The sequence below is a fragment of the Sardina pilchardus genome, chromosome 17, assembly GCF_963854185.1.
Source record: "Sardina pilchardus chromosome 17, fSarPil1.1, whole genome shotgun sequence".
NCBI lineage: Eukaryota > Metazoa > Chordata > Actinopteri > Clupeiformes > Clupeidae > Sardina > Sardina pilchardus.
Genome location: NC_085010.1, coordinates 18,628,342 through 18,649,653, shown reverse-complemented (window position 1 = coordinate 18,649,653; position 21,312 = coordinate 18,628,342). Strand labels below are relative to the sequence as shown.

The window sequence follows — 21,312 nt, the reverse complement described above, 5'->3', positions numbered from 1 at the left end:
TTTTATTTCTCATTAGGTTAGAGCTTAAAATGATTGTTTTATTGATAAATATTGCTATTCTCCCTATTTTGTAGTTGTTCACTGTTAATGAAATTTTTTTTGTTATTTATTTGTATGTCGCTTTGGACAAAGGCGTCTGCTAAATAACCATAACCATAACCATAACCATAGTAAGAGGAGCCTTCTGCAAGAAGACAAGCAGGTCAGAGAGGGAGGATATAATAAACGCTTTATTTGTGCATCATGTACATTCACAGGATGTTCACAATTGTACAATTTTGTACAAAAATAAATGAGCAAATAAAACTATGTACATTCTAATTTTTTAAAGCAAGTAATAAATGCCGTTCATTTTAATTGCTCCACAAGTCAGAAAGACTCAAAAGATCCTTGGTTCATACTGGTAAACTTCAAGTGGCGAAAAATATCAACAGCAGTTCCCAAAGATCTGCTATACCAAAGAAATTTTTAACAATGAAAAAAAATCAACATTTTTTTTTTTCTCTATACAGCTATATATAAAAGTACGATTATTTGTAATTTTCCGGGACAAGTGATTGACCAACCTGAGAGTAGACTGTTGATTTTTCTTTTCTTTTTGGCACATGAGCACATGTGCGACCAGACACAAATACAAACACATACATCCTAGTATACACTCTCTCTCACACACACACACACACACACATACTGAACACCAGAGATGATAATACACTTGTGCACCTTTGAAGGCAAATAAGTATCTTTGTGCACAAGCCCACATTGTTATACCTCACTGCAATTGTCAGGGAGGAGAAATAAGTCCATAGAATAGAACACTTCTCTGATGGCAGCACAGTAGTCTTGAAAGACAATATATTCCATACAAACATTTAAAAAACTGCAATGGCAAATGATTGCGAAGAGATCTTCAACATTGTTGCTCTACATTTGTTCAGAGTCAAGGCCTACCTGTTATCAGCGCACAGTGCAGAGGTCGACTTCTTAGGCATTTGTTGAACCTGTATATATGTACTATTAATAGTCGTATAAGAAGTAATGATCTGACTTAACATTTGTAATTATGCATAGTCCGTGCTCTGAGATCATAATGTAGTGCTTCATTAGAAATATGCTGTGAGTGACCCAACACTGCCCCTGTGTGGACACTATCAGTCTTGCAGTGAGATGACCTTTCTGGGGGGAAAAAGTGCTCTCTCTCTCTCTCTCTCTCTCTCTCTCTCCTTCTCTGTCTACTGATGGCTGAGATGAATGACTGATTGCTTGTTGACTCTGACTACTTCACATAAATGTCTCTCCTGCTGGAATGAAAACAAACGGACAGTCAGGCAGGAACCACGGCACGGCCCAGAGGAAACCAGGAGTGGTTTTCAAAGTGAAGGGTGGATAGGACTGCGCGTTCTACACACACACACACACACACACACACAAAAGCTTTCCTAGCGCTGAGAGCACTGATCGGAGGCGTCCATTGGCCCATTGTTTCACATTCAGGCTCTGATTGAGAGACATGAAAGGGTGGTCACCACATCTTAGATCAACATGGCTATTCTGAGGATGCCTGTGTACAAGACCCCCCAGCACTGTTTGTTGATCAGCTTTTGAACGTCTTGGCCAACGTACACATCCCCACAATAGCTAGGCCTTCACTTCACCTGACCCATTTCCATTCATAGTCTCGTACTGTATGATCCCCTGCCAAACCTCACTCACAATGGCAGCATATTGTGTTCTGGTTTCTAGAAAAATACAGACAAAACCCTTAATTCTTACTAGTGTATATTATAAAAAAGATTGTTTATACAATTGACCATTGACAAAAACATATAATATATATTATATTGTTCATAAAATTTAGTACCAAAAAACCAAACAAACCAAAAAACACCTGAAATCAACATTCATTGCTACATTTTCAAAACAGCATGGACATTCATGAGTTTTCTTTTCATCTTTGTTAAAAAAAAAAAATAACAAAAAAAACGGATGGCCTCTTTCACGACACCTACATGGATCCAGTACAAATATATAAGTGTGTATGCAACTGTATGGTTTCAGTTTTTGTTTTTTTGCTGTGTGAAATCTGTTGGATGAAGCCCAAGATTCCCTGTTCTGCTGGCCTGCGGTCGGTGTGGTCTGGGAAGGTGTGCCGCTCAAAGGGAGCGGAGCAGGTGGGGGGGGGGGTGTAGTGGTGCTGTGGGGAGTTGGGGGGAGAGAGACGGGGGGGGGGGGGGTGACTCACAGGCGCGTCTCCCGCTCCGGGTAGCAGTCCGAGTTCCGTTGGGACTGGTCGCTGCCGGCCGCCCCGACGGTCTCCTCCTTCCTGAGGGCCTCCAGCTCGTCGGCGCCGGCCGCTACCGGGCCGGCCACCCTGCCGTTGGTCACCGCGCCGCGCTCCTGCCTCCGCACGTGCCGCCGGAGCACCACAAAGCCCCAGATGCAGAGCAGGAAGGAGACGGCACGCAGGCCCAGCGTCAGCCCCAGGTACGCCGTCCTGCGCGCGGGAACAGCCGCCGAGGGTCAAGGGTCAAGGGTCAACAGAGCACCGGGCAGCCGCAGCAGGATGCCCAGAGGTCCAGCCACACAGCAGCACAGCCACACAGCAACACAGCCACACAGCCACAGCACAGAGGTGGGAGAATTCAGGTCAGTATCAATCACATGAGGCACATGGTGCAGTCAAAGATTAGTAAACAAACTTGGCAAATGTCTTGTTTCTTTAGCATACATCCACAGGATGCACTGCTTTTTTTTGCAGTTGTTGCTGCAATGAAATTCAATTAGAGGTTCAAAGACATCGACTTGTGAGGAAAGTCCCACCATGAATGTCCCTCATCACACACTGAGCCCATTGATTTCATTGACAGATATATAGCCCACATCCAGTCATTTCAATTATGACCCAGATTGTTGATTACACAGTGCTAGAGAATGCGTTTCACTTTCTCCTTCACTAAGATCCATTTATTTCAGCAATTCTGTCCTGTTTCTAGAACCTTCCTACACCTTCATCTAGAAACATCATTTTTAAGCAATGAATGTTAAATGTTATCACCAGTAAAACCAAAAAAAAAAAAAGTGTTTCTAGCTAGCTTTAAAACAGCAATGACATTCAATGTATTTCTAAAACAAATGAACGTGTTACTAACTTGTAGGTATACTAGAGTAATTGAGGTGAATTGTTTTGAGGTGAATAGATGCGTTGTGTACCTGTACGCTGCAGTGTCATAGATCCTGCACGCTCCTCGCCCCCCACAGCTCGTCCGGCCCCATTTCAGGCAGGTGGTGTCGATTATGGCTCCGTAGTATATCGGTGCCGGGATGCCAGCTGCAAGACGAGGAGCATTTTACCCAACCTACAGTACAGCTTCTGTACAATTCCATGCAAATTCTGCAGATTCCATGTGTTTATGCAAAACATTTTTGTTTTGTTGACGGTGTTTTTGTTTGTCGGGGGGATTACAGGAAGCGTAATCAACTCACCCAGGGTCCTTGTGGCCAGTGTGTGGAACCCCAACGCTAACGATTTCAGCTGCGGCTTGATGCACCTACACCAGAATAACAGAACAAGAAAAAAGACGTGTGAGCGACCAAAGGTAAGTGCAGCAAAAAACAACTTTCGTTTCCCTCACACATCATCAGCACAGAGGCACTGAGTTGAAATGAGTCAATCAACCAGCCAGGCAGTAGAGTTCCTCCGTCCTCTGTCCTAATATCTACACAGTTCGGCAGTAGAGTTCCTCCGTCCTCTGTCCTAATATCTACACAGTTCAGGCAGTAGAGTTCCTCCGTCCTCTGTCCTAATATCTACACAGTTCAGGCAGCTCAAGCTCACGCCTTCGCCGTGTCACCGTGAGGATGAAGAGGAGGCTCATTGTCATGCACGGTGGTGCGCGGCAGGCTGCTGCAGAGGGGATGCCATGTCAGTACACTATCACACATCTTTCAGAGAGCGCTCATCTGCTGGGACTGAAGGGATGGGATGGGGGGCGGGGGGGCGGGGGGGCGAGCCGGGGTTCTCTCAAAGGTGCTTAAGCTCTGCCCTTGGTGTCCACTCTGCTTTGCATTGAATGCAAATGAGTGTGCGATGAGACCGTACGTGCAAACACACACGCACAACACACACACGCACAGACACGCACATACACACACACAACACACACACGCACAGACACACACACACAGCACACAACAAACACATACACAGTCAGACACACACATACACATGCACAACACACAACACAACACAACACATCATACACACACACACACACACACACATACACATCACACACACGCATGCACGCACGCTAGCACGCATGCACGCACACGCGCACACACACACACACACACCACACAGATCACACACATAAAGAATGCAACAACTCTGGTCCCCCTTTAGCCTCTGCCCTCTCTGATGACCATGGACACCAGTGGAATGCTCCTCTTGTGAGAAACAGGTGGTGCGATTTCAACAACAAACTGCATCTCATCTCCGGGGGAAAGAACCGCGCACGTGAACAGATGAGCCCAAAGAGAGATAGAAGGGCGCTGCCTCTGGCCTTGTAGGTAACCTAATTTGAGGCCAGCGCAGGCCGACGCATTCCTTCCCGGTCAGCTGATTGGGCTTTCAGAAAAGCTGATGGATTCGAGCACGCTCCAAGTCTCCTCGCAGCAGAGAGGGTTGGGGGGGGGGGGGGGGGTTAGAACCCACGAGGTGAGTGAAGCAATGTGTGTCTCGCTGTGGCTGAGTCGCAGCGTGAGACCTTTTGAACCAGCCAATGGCAGGTCGCGTGGGGCGCCGTGCGAGTCAGCAGTCTCTCGGCCCAAAAAATCAGTGAAACGTCAGCGCTGACTGAGTCGTGACCTTCCCCTCAAACGAGGCATGCGGTGGCGGCGGGGAAATTGACGAATTTACGACGACCATGACGGGGGGGGGGGGGGGGGGGGGGGGGGGAGAGAGAGAGAGAGAGAGAAGACGAAAGGGAAAAGATCATATTAACAAAACCGGGTTGTTGCACTCGTCGCTTGTTGATGTCTGTAATCTGCTTTCCCCTTTTCCAGCAGATGGGGAGGGGAGACAACGTACCGAGGGAGAGAGACACAAGACCTCTTCATCCCAAATTTACTCTGCACCAGGACGGTGGTGTTTAAAGGAAAATAATTCAATAACCCCCCCCCCCCCCTTCCCCTCCCCAACCCTTTGGAAGAAAAAAAGGCCCTGCCCCCATGTGATTTGGGCCTACTCTGAAAGTTTGTTCTTGTTGAGAATAAATGGTAGTCAATTCAATCTGGCACACATGACTACTGACCTATGGCAGGTTGAAACATGCACAGAGTAAAGGCCTTGAGGCAAGGGGATGGGAGATTGTGTGTGTGGGGCAGAATATGGTCATTGTTCATCATAGTGACTCTTACAGGAGGATTTAACAATTCACACCAAAGATAACATGGGGAATAGGATTATAACTATGAGAGCATGAGTGTCTTTCCCTTTAAAAATCCTCAAAAAGGACCTTAGACTCTCACACCTACAGCTCATCTCCACAGTCTGCTTTGTGCTCCCTCTCAGATTGACTAGAAATAGTATGTTGTGTTTTCTTTCCGAAGCTACATGCTTGCTAGAGGGTGTCCTAACTTAATGAAGCTTGATTTAGGTGAAAGCATCCGAAAGCTTTATCCTCTAACTGTAGATGTAATAACGGATGCGCTGAAGGAGAGAGCAGGACCTGATGAGGAGCATGTATCCTGGCGTGCCACCCAGCGAGATGATGAAGGAGGTGACCACGGACAGGGCCAGGAAGTAGGGAAAGATGCGGTCGCAGGCCTTCCGGTTCGGACAGAGGCCCACTCGAGCCGTCATATTCCCCGCGGCAACACAGCTGCACTGGTCAAACATCTGAGAGATGGAGAGAAAGAAAGGAACAGAGAAGGAGAGAAAGAAAGAAAGGATGGAAGGAGGGAAGAAAGAAAGGAAGGAAGACAGAAAGTCAAAGAAAGTCAAAACAAGTCAGCAAATCACTAAATAATCGGAGGGAGGAGAGACACTGTCACCGCATTGACTGCATTCTATGGTGCTTGTTCAGAAACAAGTCCACAACTGAGTGCGTAAGTGAAATTGTCACGTTGTCCCGGTAACGCAATTTCCTGCAAATGGCATTTTCTATTGCCTCACCGTGTTATAATAAATTCATTTTAAGCGGTAAAAAATCACTACCATGTCAAGGCGTTTATGTATGCTTCTGGTGTACTAAAAGAAGTGGTGTAGGCCTACTACTTCTAGTAACAACGTTTATAATGTAACGACAAGCTGGGCTAGTCTATAACTACATAAAGATAGCTAATGTCAACCAATGTCAATTCGTAAATTAATTTGCGCAAAAACGTGGCTTTTTCTGTAAAACAATCATCTGGCATAGGATTTCACGTTGTGAATTTCGTTCGTTTAGAACAGAAATGTTGCTTGTTACGGAAACGTGACATCACACTTACGCACTCTATATACTGCCAAGGATTCTAGAATTAAAGTAATCCGTCACATACACAACTCAAGCCACAAAAGGCCCATTATGCCTGAGGAAGAAAGAATCTTAGGTCACGGGGAAGCTGCATTAAACGCAACACTCATCTGACCATAATAATCACGGCTGTGACTGGAGTCTAACATTGGATGAGTAAGACTGAGTACTGCAAATGTGCCTTAAGACTGTGTGTGTGTGTGTGTGTGTGTGTGTGTGTGTGTGTGTGTGTGTGTGTGTGTGTGTGTGTGTGTGTGAGTGCATGAAGAAGAAAAGGGAACAGAAAGGAAGGATAGGGAGGGGTGTGAGACAAGGGAATGTTTGGATGCTGTGTGAAGAATCTAGGAAACAACATGAGCCCTGGGAAGGAGCAGGATCCGAAAGAGCACGACTGCGTCTCGTCTCGTGGACCTCGTCTTGCTGCGGTTTCACTTAAAGGATCTGAATTCCAACGTGACATGCATGCTTCTGTTGTCATGGCCAAAGCAGATGAAAGCCCTGTCATCCGCCGCTTGAGTGAGTGTCTGGTTTGGCATGTATACTGTATCTGTGAAACACATAAGTATTTGACATGTACAGGGTGTGTGTGTGTGTGTATGTGTGTCCGTGTACCCATGCCCAAGTAAACACACACTGACCGTGCTCTTCCCTGAGCCACTGGACGAGCGGCAGCCGGCCAGACAGGGAGAGATGTACGTGATGCCGTTCTCCCCACACACGGGATCCCAGTCCTTCCCCGAGCACTGGCAGTCCCTGTTGCAGTCCATATACAGTGCGCTCTCGTGATAAGAGAGGCCCTCCACACTTCAAAGAACAAAGACACACACACACACAAAGACACACACACACACACACACACAAAGACACACACACACACAAACAGAACATTACTTGTGTGTGACTCGTGTGCATTTTGCCCTGTCTGCTCATCTGTGACAACGACGAAATTCCAATCAATATTGAATTAAATCGGTCTTCTCCAATTTGTTGAATTATTTTGTATTCGGTCAGGAAAGGCATTTCATATTATACAGACGCACTGTGAAATGATGCAATCAGGGGCGAGATACAATCACAATTTTTTGGGCTGAAATGCAGCCTTGAGGTCGTACCCTTGGTAGTTGACGGTTATGCCGGCCACTTTGGAATTCTCGCAGCCCATGGCCAGGAAGAAGAGGGACAGGAAGTAGCCCAACAGCGACGTTCCCAGCGCAAACTTGGCCGCTCCCATGATGCTCAGCTTGAACTTCTTCATGACCACGCCTCCCGAGAACATTCCCAAAGCCACGGCGGGGATGTTTATGATTCCTGATAGCCCGCAGGAGCATGTGGAAAAGATGAAACAAAAAAAAAATGTCTCTCTGTCACCCACCCATTCAGGCCAAAGCCAATCCCGTTCCTGCAGCACCGTAATGAGGCTGAGCACACAGAGATGAGGCGCTTTTGATGATACAATGGGCGAGCACAGGCAGATGGTCTATTTTTTTTTCGACACCAAAAAGTGGATGATGTTCCACTGGCTGTCCATTAGTAGCCAATTCAAGCGTACCTTTTATGTGCCAATTCCATTAGTGCTTCAACATTTGATATTCTCTTTCATATGCAATGAAAGCTGGCCTTGTGCCATGCTTTAGTAATTCATCAAATAAAAGTCTTGAATAAAAATGAGAAAGACATACAGGAAAGAGAGAGCTACCAGCTGCCAGAGGCTGCTGCTTGCTGATACCGGATGAAACTATAGGGCTGTGTGCACTAAACATAATGTATTGATTTAACTTAAATACAGAAGACTGTTTATATTCTTTATAACAGTGAGTAATACATACCCATCAAAAAGTTGGCAGTTGAGGCAGACTGTCCATAATGCTGTTCTATGTATTTAGGCTTGTATGTGACCATGCCAATGAGGGAGTTGAACTGGATAATGGTCACGCACAGATACAACAAGTACACGGGATTTCCAAGAAGAGACTTTAATGTTGGCACAAAGTCTGAAACACACACACACACACACACACACACACACACACACACACACACACACACACACTGTTAGTTCTTATAGAATTAGGCTACTGCCAAACTCTTTCCAAAACTTTGAAAGACTATATGAAACAAACGAGCTCTTTCATTCTATTTTTGTGACACATTTAACAAGCACAGCACAGAAGCGCAAAAACAATGTTACATGGTAAGAATGCTATACTTAGATGGACAATAACATAATAACACATTTAAAGTGTTCAAATTCATGTCCATCTTAATCTCAGCTCTCTTTTGTCTGCCCAGCACTACATGTTATCCATCCGTCCCTGCTCCGCTGACCAGCTTGACCTCAGTGACATCAGTTTTTTATTAGCTGAATGCTCCTGATTTAGCGAATTATATGTACTTCCATCAGGCTTGCTTACAGCAGGGGAGGGATAAAATGGTGACTGTGTAGATATGCAGTGTAGTGCAGTTGGGACAGCAGTACTGATAACCCTGGACACTTCTCCTCCACACAAATACATACGGTTTGTAACACACGTGCAAAACCTAATGACGTCATCCACAATCAACATATCAGTGAGTCGTAGCCAATGTTTTTTCTCTGCAGTTATTCCTACACTGACCTTCCTTCATCATAATACAATCTGACTAATGTTGTGTTGATATAACCCAGCGTTTTGGGTTAGAATCATACCCAACCTGCTGGGTTTAATCTTCTACCCAGTGCATTGGGTTAGTATAACTCAATGCGGTGTTGGTCCAATAGTTAACCAGCAGCTGGGTTCAGGTTGGGTTATATCTAACCCAACATTTTTTAGAGTGCATGATGCCTGATTTGGCGCCCTATTCAGCAACCTTCAGAGACCTTCAACTGACTCTTGACCAGGTAGCCAAGGTCCGCCGGTTTTACCTTTGGCCATCTCCAGGCAGCTGGCGGGTTCGTCTGCCTGGTACTTGTGCTCCTTGATGGAGTTGGCGTGCTCGGGGGAGCTCTTTTCCGACTGTTTGCCCGCGGGCATGGGCAGCGACCTGGGCAGGAACCAGAAGGGGATGGCCGAGAGCAGGGTGATGAGCCCCGCGATGAGGTACCCCAGCCACCAGGCCCCCACCCAGCGTGCGTCCCCCGGTGCAATGGTAATGCTCTCTGGAGAAGAGACCAGCATGGCTGTCAGTGCACTCACTGTTATTGTATACCGTGCATAACAAGCAAAGGCTTCGCTATAGCAACATGTTAAACAAGTACTGTGGTGTCAGATTAGCTGGCAGAATTGGCACTTCTCGGAGTCTCAGATCTGAGCGTTATAATCAACCGCTGCATCCAGAGGGGGGGAATTAATCATGTTTTCTGAAGAAGATAATCGCATCAAGTGAAAAGATGGGGTTTCAGAAAATGACATTTAACTGGGGATCAGAGTTTGCCGAGTGCTCTGTGATCTCTGTGAATGGAATGTGCCGTGTCTGAAGTGACATGTTGCCGTTAACGCAGGGGATCAGAGTGCCTCCGCACGTGATGATTCGCTTGATCAAAACTTAGTTAGGGCAAATTGGCCCGGAAAAAAATCTTCCCAAGAGAAACACACACACAACAAAAAAAAAATACCTCTAGGAATACCTTGAGCTATGGCGGGCTGTAAACCTCACAACCCTGATCTCCAGGAATCGTGTGTGCACTACGTAGTCGGAATATCTAAGAACAGAGTTGAATAGCCTGTCTCTGCTGTCTAGACAGGGGGTTTGCCAGGAGTATTTTGAGATGATTGGCACCGCTGCACGCGGAGTATCGTACTCACCCATGTTGACAAATCCAATGTCCACATATATCTTGGCACACAAAGCTCCCAGCAAGTAACCAAACACGGGACCAATGACCGATATCGTCTGGACGCAACCTGACACGAGGGACAAAAACAGCGATTGCTTTGACACGTGAATGGGCTCGCTGCCAAACAGCAAAAAAAAGAAAAGGAATATTATAGTGTTTATTACATCATAAATCAAAAGACTTATATTTTAACATACACAGTACCACACAATCCCTCCCATAAATGGATGAAATTCACAAGTGAAGCTTGGTAAATTAATCATGAAAGAGACTAACACCTAAAACCTAAGACAAATCTAGTGTAGAAATTCTCTGTACTAAATGATTAATCAAGGGCTGTGAGTAAGGACACTCATTCTGAAGTAGGACTGATTGGCTTCTTTTTCTCCAGTAAGAAAGTTACTGCCCTTACTTTTCTCCACAGATCTCCACAGCATGTTAAACAGAGCTGTAGTGGACCTTCAAGTGGCACTTTTAGTCCCCTATACATATGTATAGAGCTTTTACACACAGTAATGCAGACACTAGAGCAGTTGATACCCTCTTGCTGCTTTGTTGTTCCCAGGTGAACAATCTCCCCAAGCAGTAGGTTGCACATTGAATATGTATATACATATATATATATATACAGTATGTAAGCACGCCTCACCAATGTAGAACGCTGCATTTTCTTCCAAAGCGTGATCATCTATGTATGAGATCCCGAGAGGCTGAACAGGAGTCTCCCCTATTCCGCGTAATACATTCCCCAGAAAAACATAAATCCACATGGATAGGCTGGACTCCCGCTCACAGCCTAGAATGCACATAAGGGGGAATGGGATGAAATGGAGTCTGCAAATCACGGCCAGAAGACACTGAAGAAGAATGTAAATTCATTTTGATATTTGTGAACATTTCTGTTTGTGCGTGCATGTGTCTGTCTGTCTGTCTATGTGTCCGTGTGTGTGTGTGTCTGTGTGTGTGTGTGTGTGTGTGTGTGTGCGTGTCTGCATGCATACATGCATGCACATGCAATGTGCCTGTGTCCGTGTGTGCGTTTGTGTGTGCCTGTGAGATGGATAAGAAATGTGTCCGTGTGTGTGTGTGTGTGTGTGTGTGTGTGTGTGCGCGTGCTTGTCTGACATTTGGATTCAGTGACATTCATGCCTCGGCCAATCTGATTACACTGTATTCAATCAGCCTCCATCTGCATACTGAAATTTGGCGGCTTACATATCGACTTCCTTCAGGATCACAGACAGAGCCATGAGCACTGACTCACTACAGCGCTGAACAGTATAGCATCTGTTACAATGGAGAAGCCCAAAGTGACCAAAGAGACTGTTCACCTGCAGTAGGCACCTCAGAGGAGTTGTCACCTGCAGACAGTACACCAGGTGAGCTTGCTGGACATGGAGAGAAGATATTGGTTGAGTTCACTGAAGATCTAATCGATGAGTCAAACTTATAGCTGTATACAAAACATCAACACAGTGTTTTAGAGAGAGATGAGAGGGGGAAGGCATGAAACAGGCTTATATTATTAATCAAGCACACACACACACACACACAAAAGACCTGCCAAAACCAGAGCCGTGTGTGTGCTGTGTGCACAGCTGATGGCGCACAGTTTAGCATTGAGTCAGCGACGGCGCTAAAATGTGTCATTGCTATAATTTATACACAGAGACCTGCGAGACTTCAGCGCAACACAAACACTTTAGCGTCTTCGTCTGAAATATTTACATATGAAACAGACATCAAAGTGTAGCGTGCGTGGAAACACTCTCGAGCTGACTTGTCACTGCTGTGATTCTTCGGAGAGAGCTACAGCTATATTTTAAACAGAGATTAAGGCAGCTTGCAGCTTGTCTTAATGGAAGGTTCATATACATTGATTTTCCTTGATCTATGCCCCACGGAATAACGTATAGACAGTCAGTCTGGTTCATGAATTTCTTTGTACAGCCCAAATGGGAAAGACGGACCAAATAATGCATATATGTAGACAAGCAGGGCACAACAAATCAAAACACAAACCAGTGCATATGGCCTTTTGGCAATAGCTTTTCAAATGCTTTGACTAGAGGCATGTGACCAAAAAAGCACTCAGCCTGTTGCGTGTAAGACAGGAGTGGCCTGGACCCTGGACCACCCCCCCCCCCCCCCCCACACACACACACACACACACACACACACACACACACACACACACACACACGCACGCACGCACACACACACACACACACACGCACAAACACACACACACACACACACGCAGTCACGCACACACACACACACACACACACACGCACAAACAAACACACACACACACACACACACCCGCACGTCATGCTTACCGTCCGATAATGAAGTGTGGCAATGCAATGAGGAAAGTCCCCACAGACATGAGCAGACACCCCACTGCTATGATCTTCGGTCTGTGCAGCTTGGCCCCAAAGTAACTGACAAACGCAATCACCAGCAAATTACCTTGTGTGGGAAGAGGAGAGTAAAAATTAGAACATTTCAGTCACTCTTGAATTGCTCGTGTTGTTCTGACAGAAATTACCTCAATGGCTTTAGAACAAGAAGACCTCTCAGCCTAACATAAGCAAAACGTCATACAAATGGATTAATTAGCCTCTTGTTTCGAAGAAATCCTTAATATACAGACAAAGGGCGCAATACAAAACTTCCTGCCGGGGGAAATGGGATGGGGTCAATTAGGCTAATATATGGATTTAAGCCTCTGAGAAATCTAGAGCTCAATTCTGGCCTATTTCCATGTTCCAACTCCAGTTTCCCTGAAGGGCTACATTCTAAGGCTTCAGAACAATAACGATCCACTTCCAACCATGCTAACTAAGAATGGCTATTGTGTCCTTCGTCCTTCTATTCTCTCCTGTCTCGCCATTCTGGGGCCAGGGGCTTGTGAGGACCACTTCTGCCTGACTCAATAGAGTCAGAGATAAAACTTTTTTTTAAAAAAAGCTCCTTAATATGTATGGCTGTCAGTCCACCAAGGGCTTTAAGCAGAGAACCTCAAGCTGGAGAAAAGACAGAAGAGGGACTTGAGCTCTGGGACACCTGGAGCTGAGGATGTGTCCCACTTTTGGACACAGGACAGATGGGGGATTGGGTGGAGAAGGAGGGAGGGGAGGAAGGAAGGAAGGTGGCTTGGTGGCTAACCCAGTGTCGCGACACATGATCCCTCCCCGTGACACTGCAGGAACCAACCTCGCCGCCTCTCTCCACTCCACTCTTCTCCACTCCTCACACCCCAAACCCCCCCCCCCTCTCTCTCTCTCTCTCTCTCTCTCTCTCTCTCTGCTCACTACCTCGTTCCCATGGAAACGCTCCTATGGAAACCCTGGCTGCCACTGCCACGTGAGAGGGGTGCTGCAGTGTGGCTTGAGCCCCAGCTCTCCCCTCTCCGCCTTTACGGACTTCACGCTCGTGCCGAGGCTCTTGATCCCCCACGGACAGGCACAATAGCTCCATGCATACAGAGCAACTCAGAGGGCCCACTTACAGCAACAAACCCTGGCCGACACAATTGGCCAGAAGCATGCAAGCACTGGGCGTGTGGCATATGAAATACAACAGGCCTAGCAACTCTGACTCATAAACGGAAACCTAGATACCCTATCCGTTACGTTCTATTAGGAGGCAAACATCATCTACGTATAAATATCTATGCTGCCCTTGGTTGTTGCAGACACAGAGCACTCTATATCTCTTTCCTTCACGTAGCTAACAACTTCATGTCATGTAAGAGAACGGTGCAGCTGTCTGGTTTCCTGGAGAGAGCAGCGTGTATCATCCTCCCACCCGCCCCCCCACCCACCCGCCCCCCAAAATCAAAAGCATGTAAAAATAGTGTTTTGAGGAGGCGTCCATGACGCAGGAGGATCTGGTGCTTACCTATTTCAAAGCTCCCATCAATGACACCAACTAAATAACTGGGGATGTCAAAGCGCCTCTCCAGCTGCGTTATTGTGCTTTTCATATAGCTCCCCGACAATGCCTTGGCGAAATAAGCAAAGGACAAGGCCACAAGGAACATCTAGAATGAAAAAAGGGAGAAAGAGAGTGTGCAAGATAAAGAGAAAGAGAAACAGAAAGAGAGAGAGAAAGAGAGAGAGAAAGAGAGAGAGGGAGATAGAGAGAACATGGGGAGAGATATAAATGTATCATTTCACAACCAGCAGTTCACTGTACTCATTAGCCTATTTTTGGATGCCTCAACCTTACCTCATAAATATGGATTCAAATCAATAGGGAGAGAGGCAGAGTGAGCGAGAGGATGAACATGGCTGAGAGAGAGGCGAGCCAGAGAGGATGAACATGGAGGGATTGTGTGTGTGTGTGTGTGTTGGGGGGGGGGCAACATTGGAGTCCTACTGCAGTGCTGGGGTGGGAGGAATGGCAGGGGGTACCAGTGAACAAAAAAAATAACAGGAGATTAAAGGAGCTTATGTCACACTCGCTCCAGCAAGAGCAGTTGGGCAACCTGAAGGCAGTGACTCAAGCCTGGTGGCAGAGGCAACGTGGAGCTACTGGGGAGCTTGATAATGACAGGAGTGAGGCTGCAGCATTCGTGAAGCCGCTAACAACCGCTATCACATCATGCCTCCCTCCTAACCACCCCAGAACCTCCAACACACACACACACACACACACACACACACACACACACACACACACAGCGAGTCTTACAATCAGCAGCCTCATTCTGTATGCACCCTCTCAGTGGCATATCTTCACCAGCACAGGGTTTATCACACACACACACACACACACACACACACACAAACACACACACACACACACACACACACACACACACACACACACACACACACACACACACACACACACACACACACAGTATGAGCACTCACACATATGCGCATGCATGTGCATTTAAACACACTGCGTCAAAGGCTAATGAACACACTGAAGAGAGAGAGAGAGAGTGCAGGAGGAGGAGAGGGAGGAAAACAAAGAGTAAAGAGACTGAAAAGAAAGGAGTGAAAATAGAAAGAAGGGGTAGCGATGAACAAAAGTTGTCAAAAGAAAATAATTTCAAAAAAGGCGGACAAGTAACAACAGTGATTATGAATGGTGGTGCAGCAAAGGGGAACATACTTTACATGTTGCTGATGAACTGAGTCTTCATTAAGGCTTAACCTTTCATGCACTTACAGTATGTACGGCAACACATCATCAATTCAGCATTGCAAAGCAGAACGAAAATAAATAAAAATGCACTCAGCAAATAATTACACCAGCATTGAAAAATTCATGGCTACTCTGAAGTCCCCCAAGGCAACAACAGCCCTCCCTTGGATGGCTCTCTCCAATTGGCAGGAATCCAAAGTGATGTAGGCAAACATCATCAACAAGGGACGTCGACACAAAATGTACTGTGTATAGATGTCTAAATAGTAATACAAAGTAAAAGTAAAACAAAGTTTGTTTTTTGTTTTTTGTTTCTTTTTAATACCACAGCCAATGAATACAGATGGTGGTTATTAACTATGACTACTATCATAACTGATATATTATTGTTTATTAGATTTATTTATGTTATCATTTTTATATCACAAAACGTGTTGGCACGGCACCATAGCCTAGCAATGTTTGGTCCCTGAGGATCACATTCTGAACAAAATTGTTATGGTTACAGTTTAAAGCATCCAAAGGCACAAAATGCAAAACTCAAGAAAAATATCCATTAGCCAAAGACTGCACTGGCCTTGCTTAGAAGAGAAACACACCACATAAAATAGCTGATCTCACACTCTAGAAAATTATTCTTAACCTAGTCAAGTCATCTTCTTGCTTTGATTGAGTTAAGTCAGTGTCAAGTTCATTACGCACACATACACTTGTCACTACACATTGGCATAACTCAGTCAGAGCAACAAGATGACTTGACTTGGTTATATTAAGTCAACTAATAATTTTTGGCACTGAAGCTTCAGAAGTCTTGATACAATGGTGCTTGTCCTATTCCTCAAAATCTGATCACCCCTCGCAAACATAAAAGTCACGCCTATGACACACACACACTCTCCATACAGGCCGGCTGGTTACTTTTTGAAAAAGTGTCGAGAAAAAAAAAAGTTCCTCAATGATGAAAACAACCTTTGTTTGTGTTCTTACCACAGATCCAGCAAATCAAAAAAAGAAAAGTAGGTCAAAAAATGCATTGCCAGTCTGTGTTGTCAGCACTCGGTCAGCAGCACGGTGGATCAGTGAGCCTAAGACTTCCTGGGATGTTTAACACCACCACATCCCTGTGGGAAGTGGCTCTATCCTGTCTGGCATTCTTTGAATGGGAAAGCCTAAATGCAGAAATAAGAGGCAGCTGACATCACTGACGCAACCACTTCATTAAAGACTGAGAGAGAAAGAGAGAGAGACAGAGAGAGAGAGAGAGAGGGAGAGGGAGAGGGAGAGGGAGGGAGAGAGATAAAGAAAGGAATACAAATAGAGACAGAGAAGGAGGGAGAGAGAGGCAGGGTGCAGTGAGATTGAAAGAGAAGAGAAAGAGCAACAGGAAAAGTCAGAGAGAAGCATGCAGAGAGAAAAGAGAGAAAGAAAAGAGAGAGGGGGGGTGAACAGAACAGGGTGTGAGCCTTCTTTGAGATTGGTATGCCTTTAAAAAAAAAAGAAAAGATAAAAAAAAGGTTAAGAAATTCTGAATTCTGTCCGACTATCATCTACATTCTGCTGACTAAACATTACCAAGTCATGGCCGAACAAAACACAGTGAGTTCACCCAGATGAAAAGGAAACAAACGGCAGAGTGAAAGTGCTCTATCTTTTACTGCATAATGTGAGAGAGGCTGGCACACTGAAAGGCCATCAGCTGACACTGCTCGTAACAGTAGGTCTCCATAACCAGGCCCGACCGTAAATCTTTAGGGGAGGGGTGGCAGCGAGGTGGCCGCGCCTGTGAACCCTTCAGCATCAGCCGCTGGATCACATTTCAAGTGGAGGCGCGAAAAACAACCAGCAGGCACAGCCAACACAGAGCCCCACAGATGCGAATGAACGAGCCACCATTTGAGAGTATATGTGTGTGTGTGTGTGTGTGCTACACTGTATGTGTGTGCGTGCGTGTGTGTGTGTGTGTGCGTGCGTGTGTGTGTGTGTGTGCGTGTGTGTGTGTGTGCGTGTGTGTGCGTGTGTGTGTGTGCCTATCCGTATCCTCCCGCGCGCACCACGCTGCACACACACGTTGTCCGTGCAACAAAGCGCGTGCTGTCCTTCGTCTGCCCCGCGGCCCTCACATGTCACCTGGTTCTTAAGACGCATGGATGCCCGGGCAACAACGCGGCAGGACGCTGGCGTGTCAATAAGCTCTCGTGCTGCCATGCGGCTCGTGTGCCATGTGACAGCCAAAAAGCACTGTGAAATGGATCAGTCCCGGCACACACACACACACACACACACACACACACACTCACACCCACCAAGGACCCCATTGACAATGAGAACACCCATACTTTTTTGAGATCAGTGCTGACATGGGGGGTCTTAGAGGTTTTTTTTTTCCCCTGCACAACCTTGGTGGTGGCTTTCAATGGCCTGCGGTGATTAAATCAAAATCCCAGTAGCACGTTTCAGTAGCAGCGTCTACACAGAACCAGCACTGTACTGGCTAATCAGCTTTCGCTGGACATACGGCTTGTAGAAGGCGCTGTTACAATGCTGTCTTTCTTCAAGTTATTCTTGGCCATGGTATTATTCATACACAAATGGCAGTGTGTGACATTCACATTTTTTTTTTTTAAATCTAGTATTTACATATAAAATATGAATCAGACCTAAAGCTTGCTGGGCCAGGATTATTGCATTATTGAGACCAAAACTATACTATAATTATTATTATACTCCCTGGATTAAGGTCACAGCCAACTAATAGCAAACATGTCACATCCAACATGATCCGATTCCAGGAAATAACCTTTTAGGTGCTGGTGGTCCTTGAGATAATCTCATTGTGAGGCTTTCATGCCATTGTCTCACACTGACATAATCCAGTGAAAAAACAAAGTATGAAATTCCCATCAGTCACTGACCAACATATTAGTTTATTAGACACGCCTTTGGACCACCACGCATCAGGAATGAGACATTTTTGTCACTATATTTTCAACTGAGGCTTGTCTGGCCCGGACCTTCACGATTGGGGTCCGTAAAAAAACATCAGTGGAGCCCGAAGGAGCCACTGTGTGATGTGGCACACATGTTGCACTCAAACTGACCTGCAGAGAAGGCGCTTCATGCTGTGAATGATGAGGCGCAACCTTCAGTGGAAGAAAAGAAGAGTCCACTTTTTTTTTGTCTGACCAAAGAGCCTTCCTGGCGGTAAACTAACAAGGCATGTCACACACAGGATGGTGGTCCCGTATAAAAGCCCAGGGAGAACACATTCAGAAAATGCCTTTAGTTCAATGCATGAAATGAAAGACTGCATCAAAAGCCCAAACTGCAGCCTGTCAAGAGAGGCAGGCACACTTTTTTGAAAAGAAGTATGAGCAAGTGCTCTAGAATTAGAGAACAATGTTGTGTACTATGTACTTGTGCACTATTAAGGAATGTCCGCTTAAAGGATTTTCCAACGAGGCTGGCAGAGACGAAACGTAACCCTCACCTTTAGGCTGGCGCAGGAGGAGGGATTCCTGGAAGGCATGGGCCTGTTCACCGGTGACCTCCCATCCTGGACCGGGTGATCCATCCTAGGCAGAGAAGTCGCGTTTTCCTTGGGCAGAGTTTCCCTAATGAAATTTCTTGGCATTGATGCATGCACCCCTGTGTGAAGAAAATGGACGAGTGTGACCTCTGTTGTTACCTCACATCTCCAAAAGATAAATAAACAACGTGTTTGCCAAAGCACACAGGGAATCACAGGCCGCGGGTTATAAGAGCTTATAACTCGCAAGTAATGGCAAAACGAAAACATACACATGGTCATACTATGAAAATGGAAGACAATGGCTCTAAACAGTTCTCAAAATATTATAGAATACAAACATTTATATAGGCTGTGAATCCGAAACAGTGCCGATATCAATTAATCATTAAAACTATTAAGGATAATAATGATTTGAGTTATTATGGAAAGCAAAAAGGCAACATTAAATAAAAAAGCAATTGTCCATTTATCAGTTCTCACGACACGTTTATTTATATCCCTTGGTAAACTCAGGAAAAGTGAGTGTTGAATGAAATTCCCTGCTCTACATACAGTACAGTACAGGGCATCAAGCCGCTGCCCTCTCAAGTCATGTGAAATGCCCAAAGGTGGAGTGTCAGCAAAGACGTGTGGTGTGGTGCTAGCGCTAACACAACAACAACAGTTAACACAATCATACACATGCAGCAGTCACGATACAATATACCTCACACAGGGAAAGGTCGTGGGAAGCTATGATACTTAATATAAACTGGTGACTGGCAATTATTTCCCACACAAAGGGGTTTTTTGTTACAATGAAAAAGCAAAAAAGAAGCAAAAACTACAATATTGCCTGCTTTTTTTCCTCTGCATCTTCTTGCAAAATGCACTGTTAGCTCCAGATGTCCTTCTAAATGGTATAGATTCCACAAAGTTCAGATTAAACATTATAATCTAACTCTTAATCACGTCATGTGGCATGTTTTGTGCTGTTCTTGATGGATATAATCTGGGCATTAGGTCATAGGCTATCACAAGGATTTAACGTCACTTCATAAAGAAATTCCACTGAAGTTCAGAGATTGCACATGGAATTCTTATTTCAGTATAATAAATATTGTATAATAGTATAGATAAAATATCTATAATTCTGCAACAATGTAGATAATGTATCTGCGCTTATCATATAGTGCGCAATAGACATCACACGATAATACACTGTCTATACATTTAAGCCTTGGGGATGGCTCAACATTGCCTATGGTGCTTCACCTCGCTGCAAATTAGCGACCATATGTAAATCTGCATCTTTTCACCTGATCAGTGTTTGCTAATCAGAATTTGCCGACTTCCCATATCATTACTGCGTCACTGTTAAGTGATGTGGAGAGTTTAATGCATAGGCTACTGATCAGGAGGTAAACAACCCGTTGGCGCTTTAATTGATGAGGCTGCGTAGGACCCAGAAGTCATGACAACGAGTGTGTCCCTGACCACGCGCACTCTATCTAATTAGTGGCTGCTTATTAAGCCCTGCACTGCGCCTCGACTCACGGCTAATCCATGACTCTGACAAATCAACGAACCGGCATGAATGAAAGCCCTTACCATGGAGATAAGCCTTGAAAGTCAGACAACTGCATTATTTAAAATGCCTTGCCACAGCAGTTATATAACCTTTTAACACAATAAAACTATTTTAAACAAGATAACACATAGACGGGGTTTGGAAAACAATAGGGCTTTTGACATGAAGTTCAAACAGAATGTAACTTTTTTAACAAATATAGCCTATGAATGAGCACAAGTCTGCTATGAGGCGCCCTTCTCAATGTTCATCCTACATTCAACTAGACAATATTTAGTCTATATTAGTTGTACCATTATTTATGGAGTACAATGTGTTCATTTAAAAAAAATCGAAGTCAGATTTCCCCAGTTCTACGACGTGACAGCGCGCAATTGCGCGAAGGGCTAACATATCTGTTCCAGATGGAAACCAGCAGTTCACTTAAATCATCTAAATCAACATACTGTAAGAACACTGATACTCACCAAATTCTGGGTAATCCGCGTGCCAGGTTAACTTTTCACCTTCTTCAAGGGCGTTAGAACCAAATGAAAGACAAGTATTTTCTTTGGAACGAGGTGAGTCTACAATGCTGACGCACGCGCTGCCGATGTGTTGGGCTTTATTGAAACTTCATAAGGGTGAGGACGAAAAGGCACTCGTTCTCAGTGTAAGTCTCAAGAGTTCCGCGTCAAATCCAAACCTCTCAGTTTTAGGTCAGTTCACAGAG

The 21,312-nt window shown here is 45.3% G+C and overlaps 1 protein-coding gene across 1 annotated transcript; it reads right to left on the bottom strand.

Annotated features, from left to right (window-relative positions):
• Window positions 1-2,238: 2,238 nt before the first annotated feature.
• slco1c1 (solute carrier organic anion transporter family, member 1C1) lies at window positions 2,239-21,312 on the bottom strand. The gene is made up of 15 exons (XM_062518756.1): window positions 21,068-21,312; window positions 18,989-19,146; window positions 14,242-14,383; window positions 12,675-12,807; window positions 11,664-11,785; window positions 10,982-11,128; window positions 10,301-10,399; window positions 9,421-9,654; window positions 8,345-8,509; window positions 7,631-7,826; window positions 7,157-7,322; window positions 5,730-5,899; window positions 3,484-3,548; window positions 3,211-3,328; window positions 2,239-2,494 (listed from the first exon to the last, which is right to left on the bottom strand). Exons 2-15 carry the CDS (start codon window positions 19,130-19,132, stop codon window positions 2,239-2,241), a joined length of 2,157 nt encoding a protein of 718 aa, XP_062374740.1. The 5' UTR covers window positions 19,133-19,146; window positions 21,068-21,312.

Coding starts and splice junctions, on each gene's coding strand:
- slco1c1 (XM_062518756.1), bottom strand. CDS start 19,132: ATGCCAAGAAATTTCATTAGGGAAACTCTGCCCAAGGAAAACGCGACT. Junction 12,808..14,241: donor TGATGGGAGCTTTGAAATAG/GTAAGCACCAGA, acceptor TTCCCACACAAG/GTAATTTGCTGGTGATTGCG. Junction 10,400..10,981: donor AAATGCAGCGTTCTACATTG/GTGAGGCGTGCT, acceptor CCCTCGTGTCAG/GTTGCGTCCAGACGATATCG.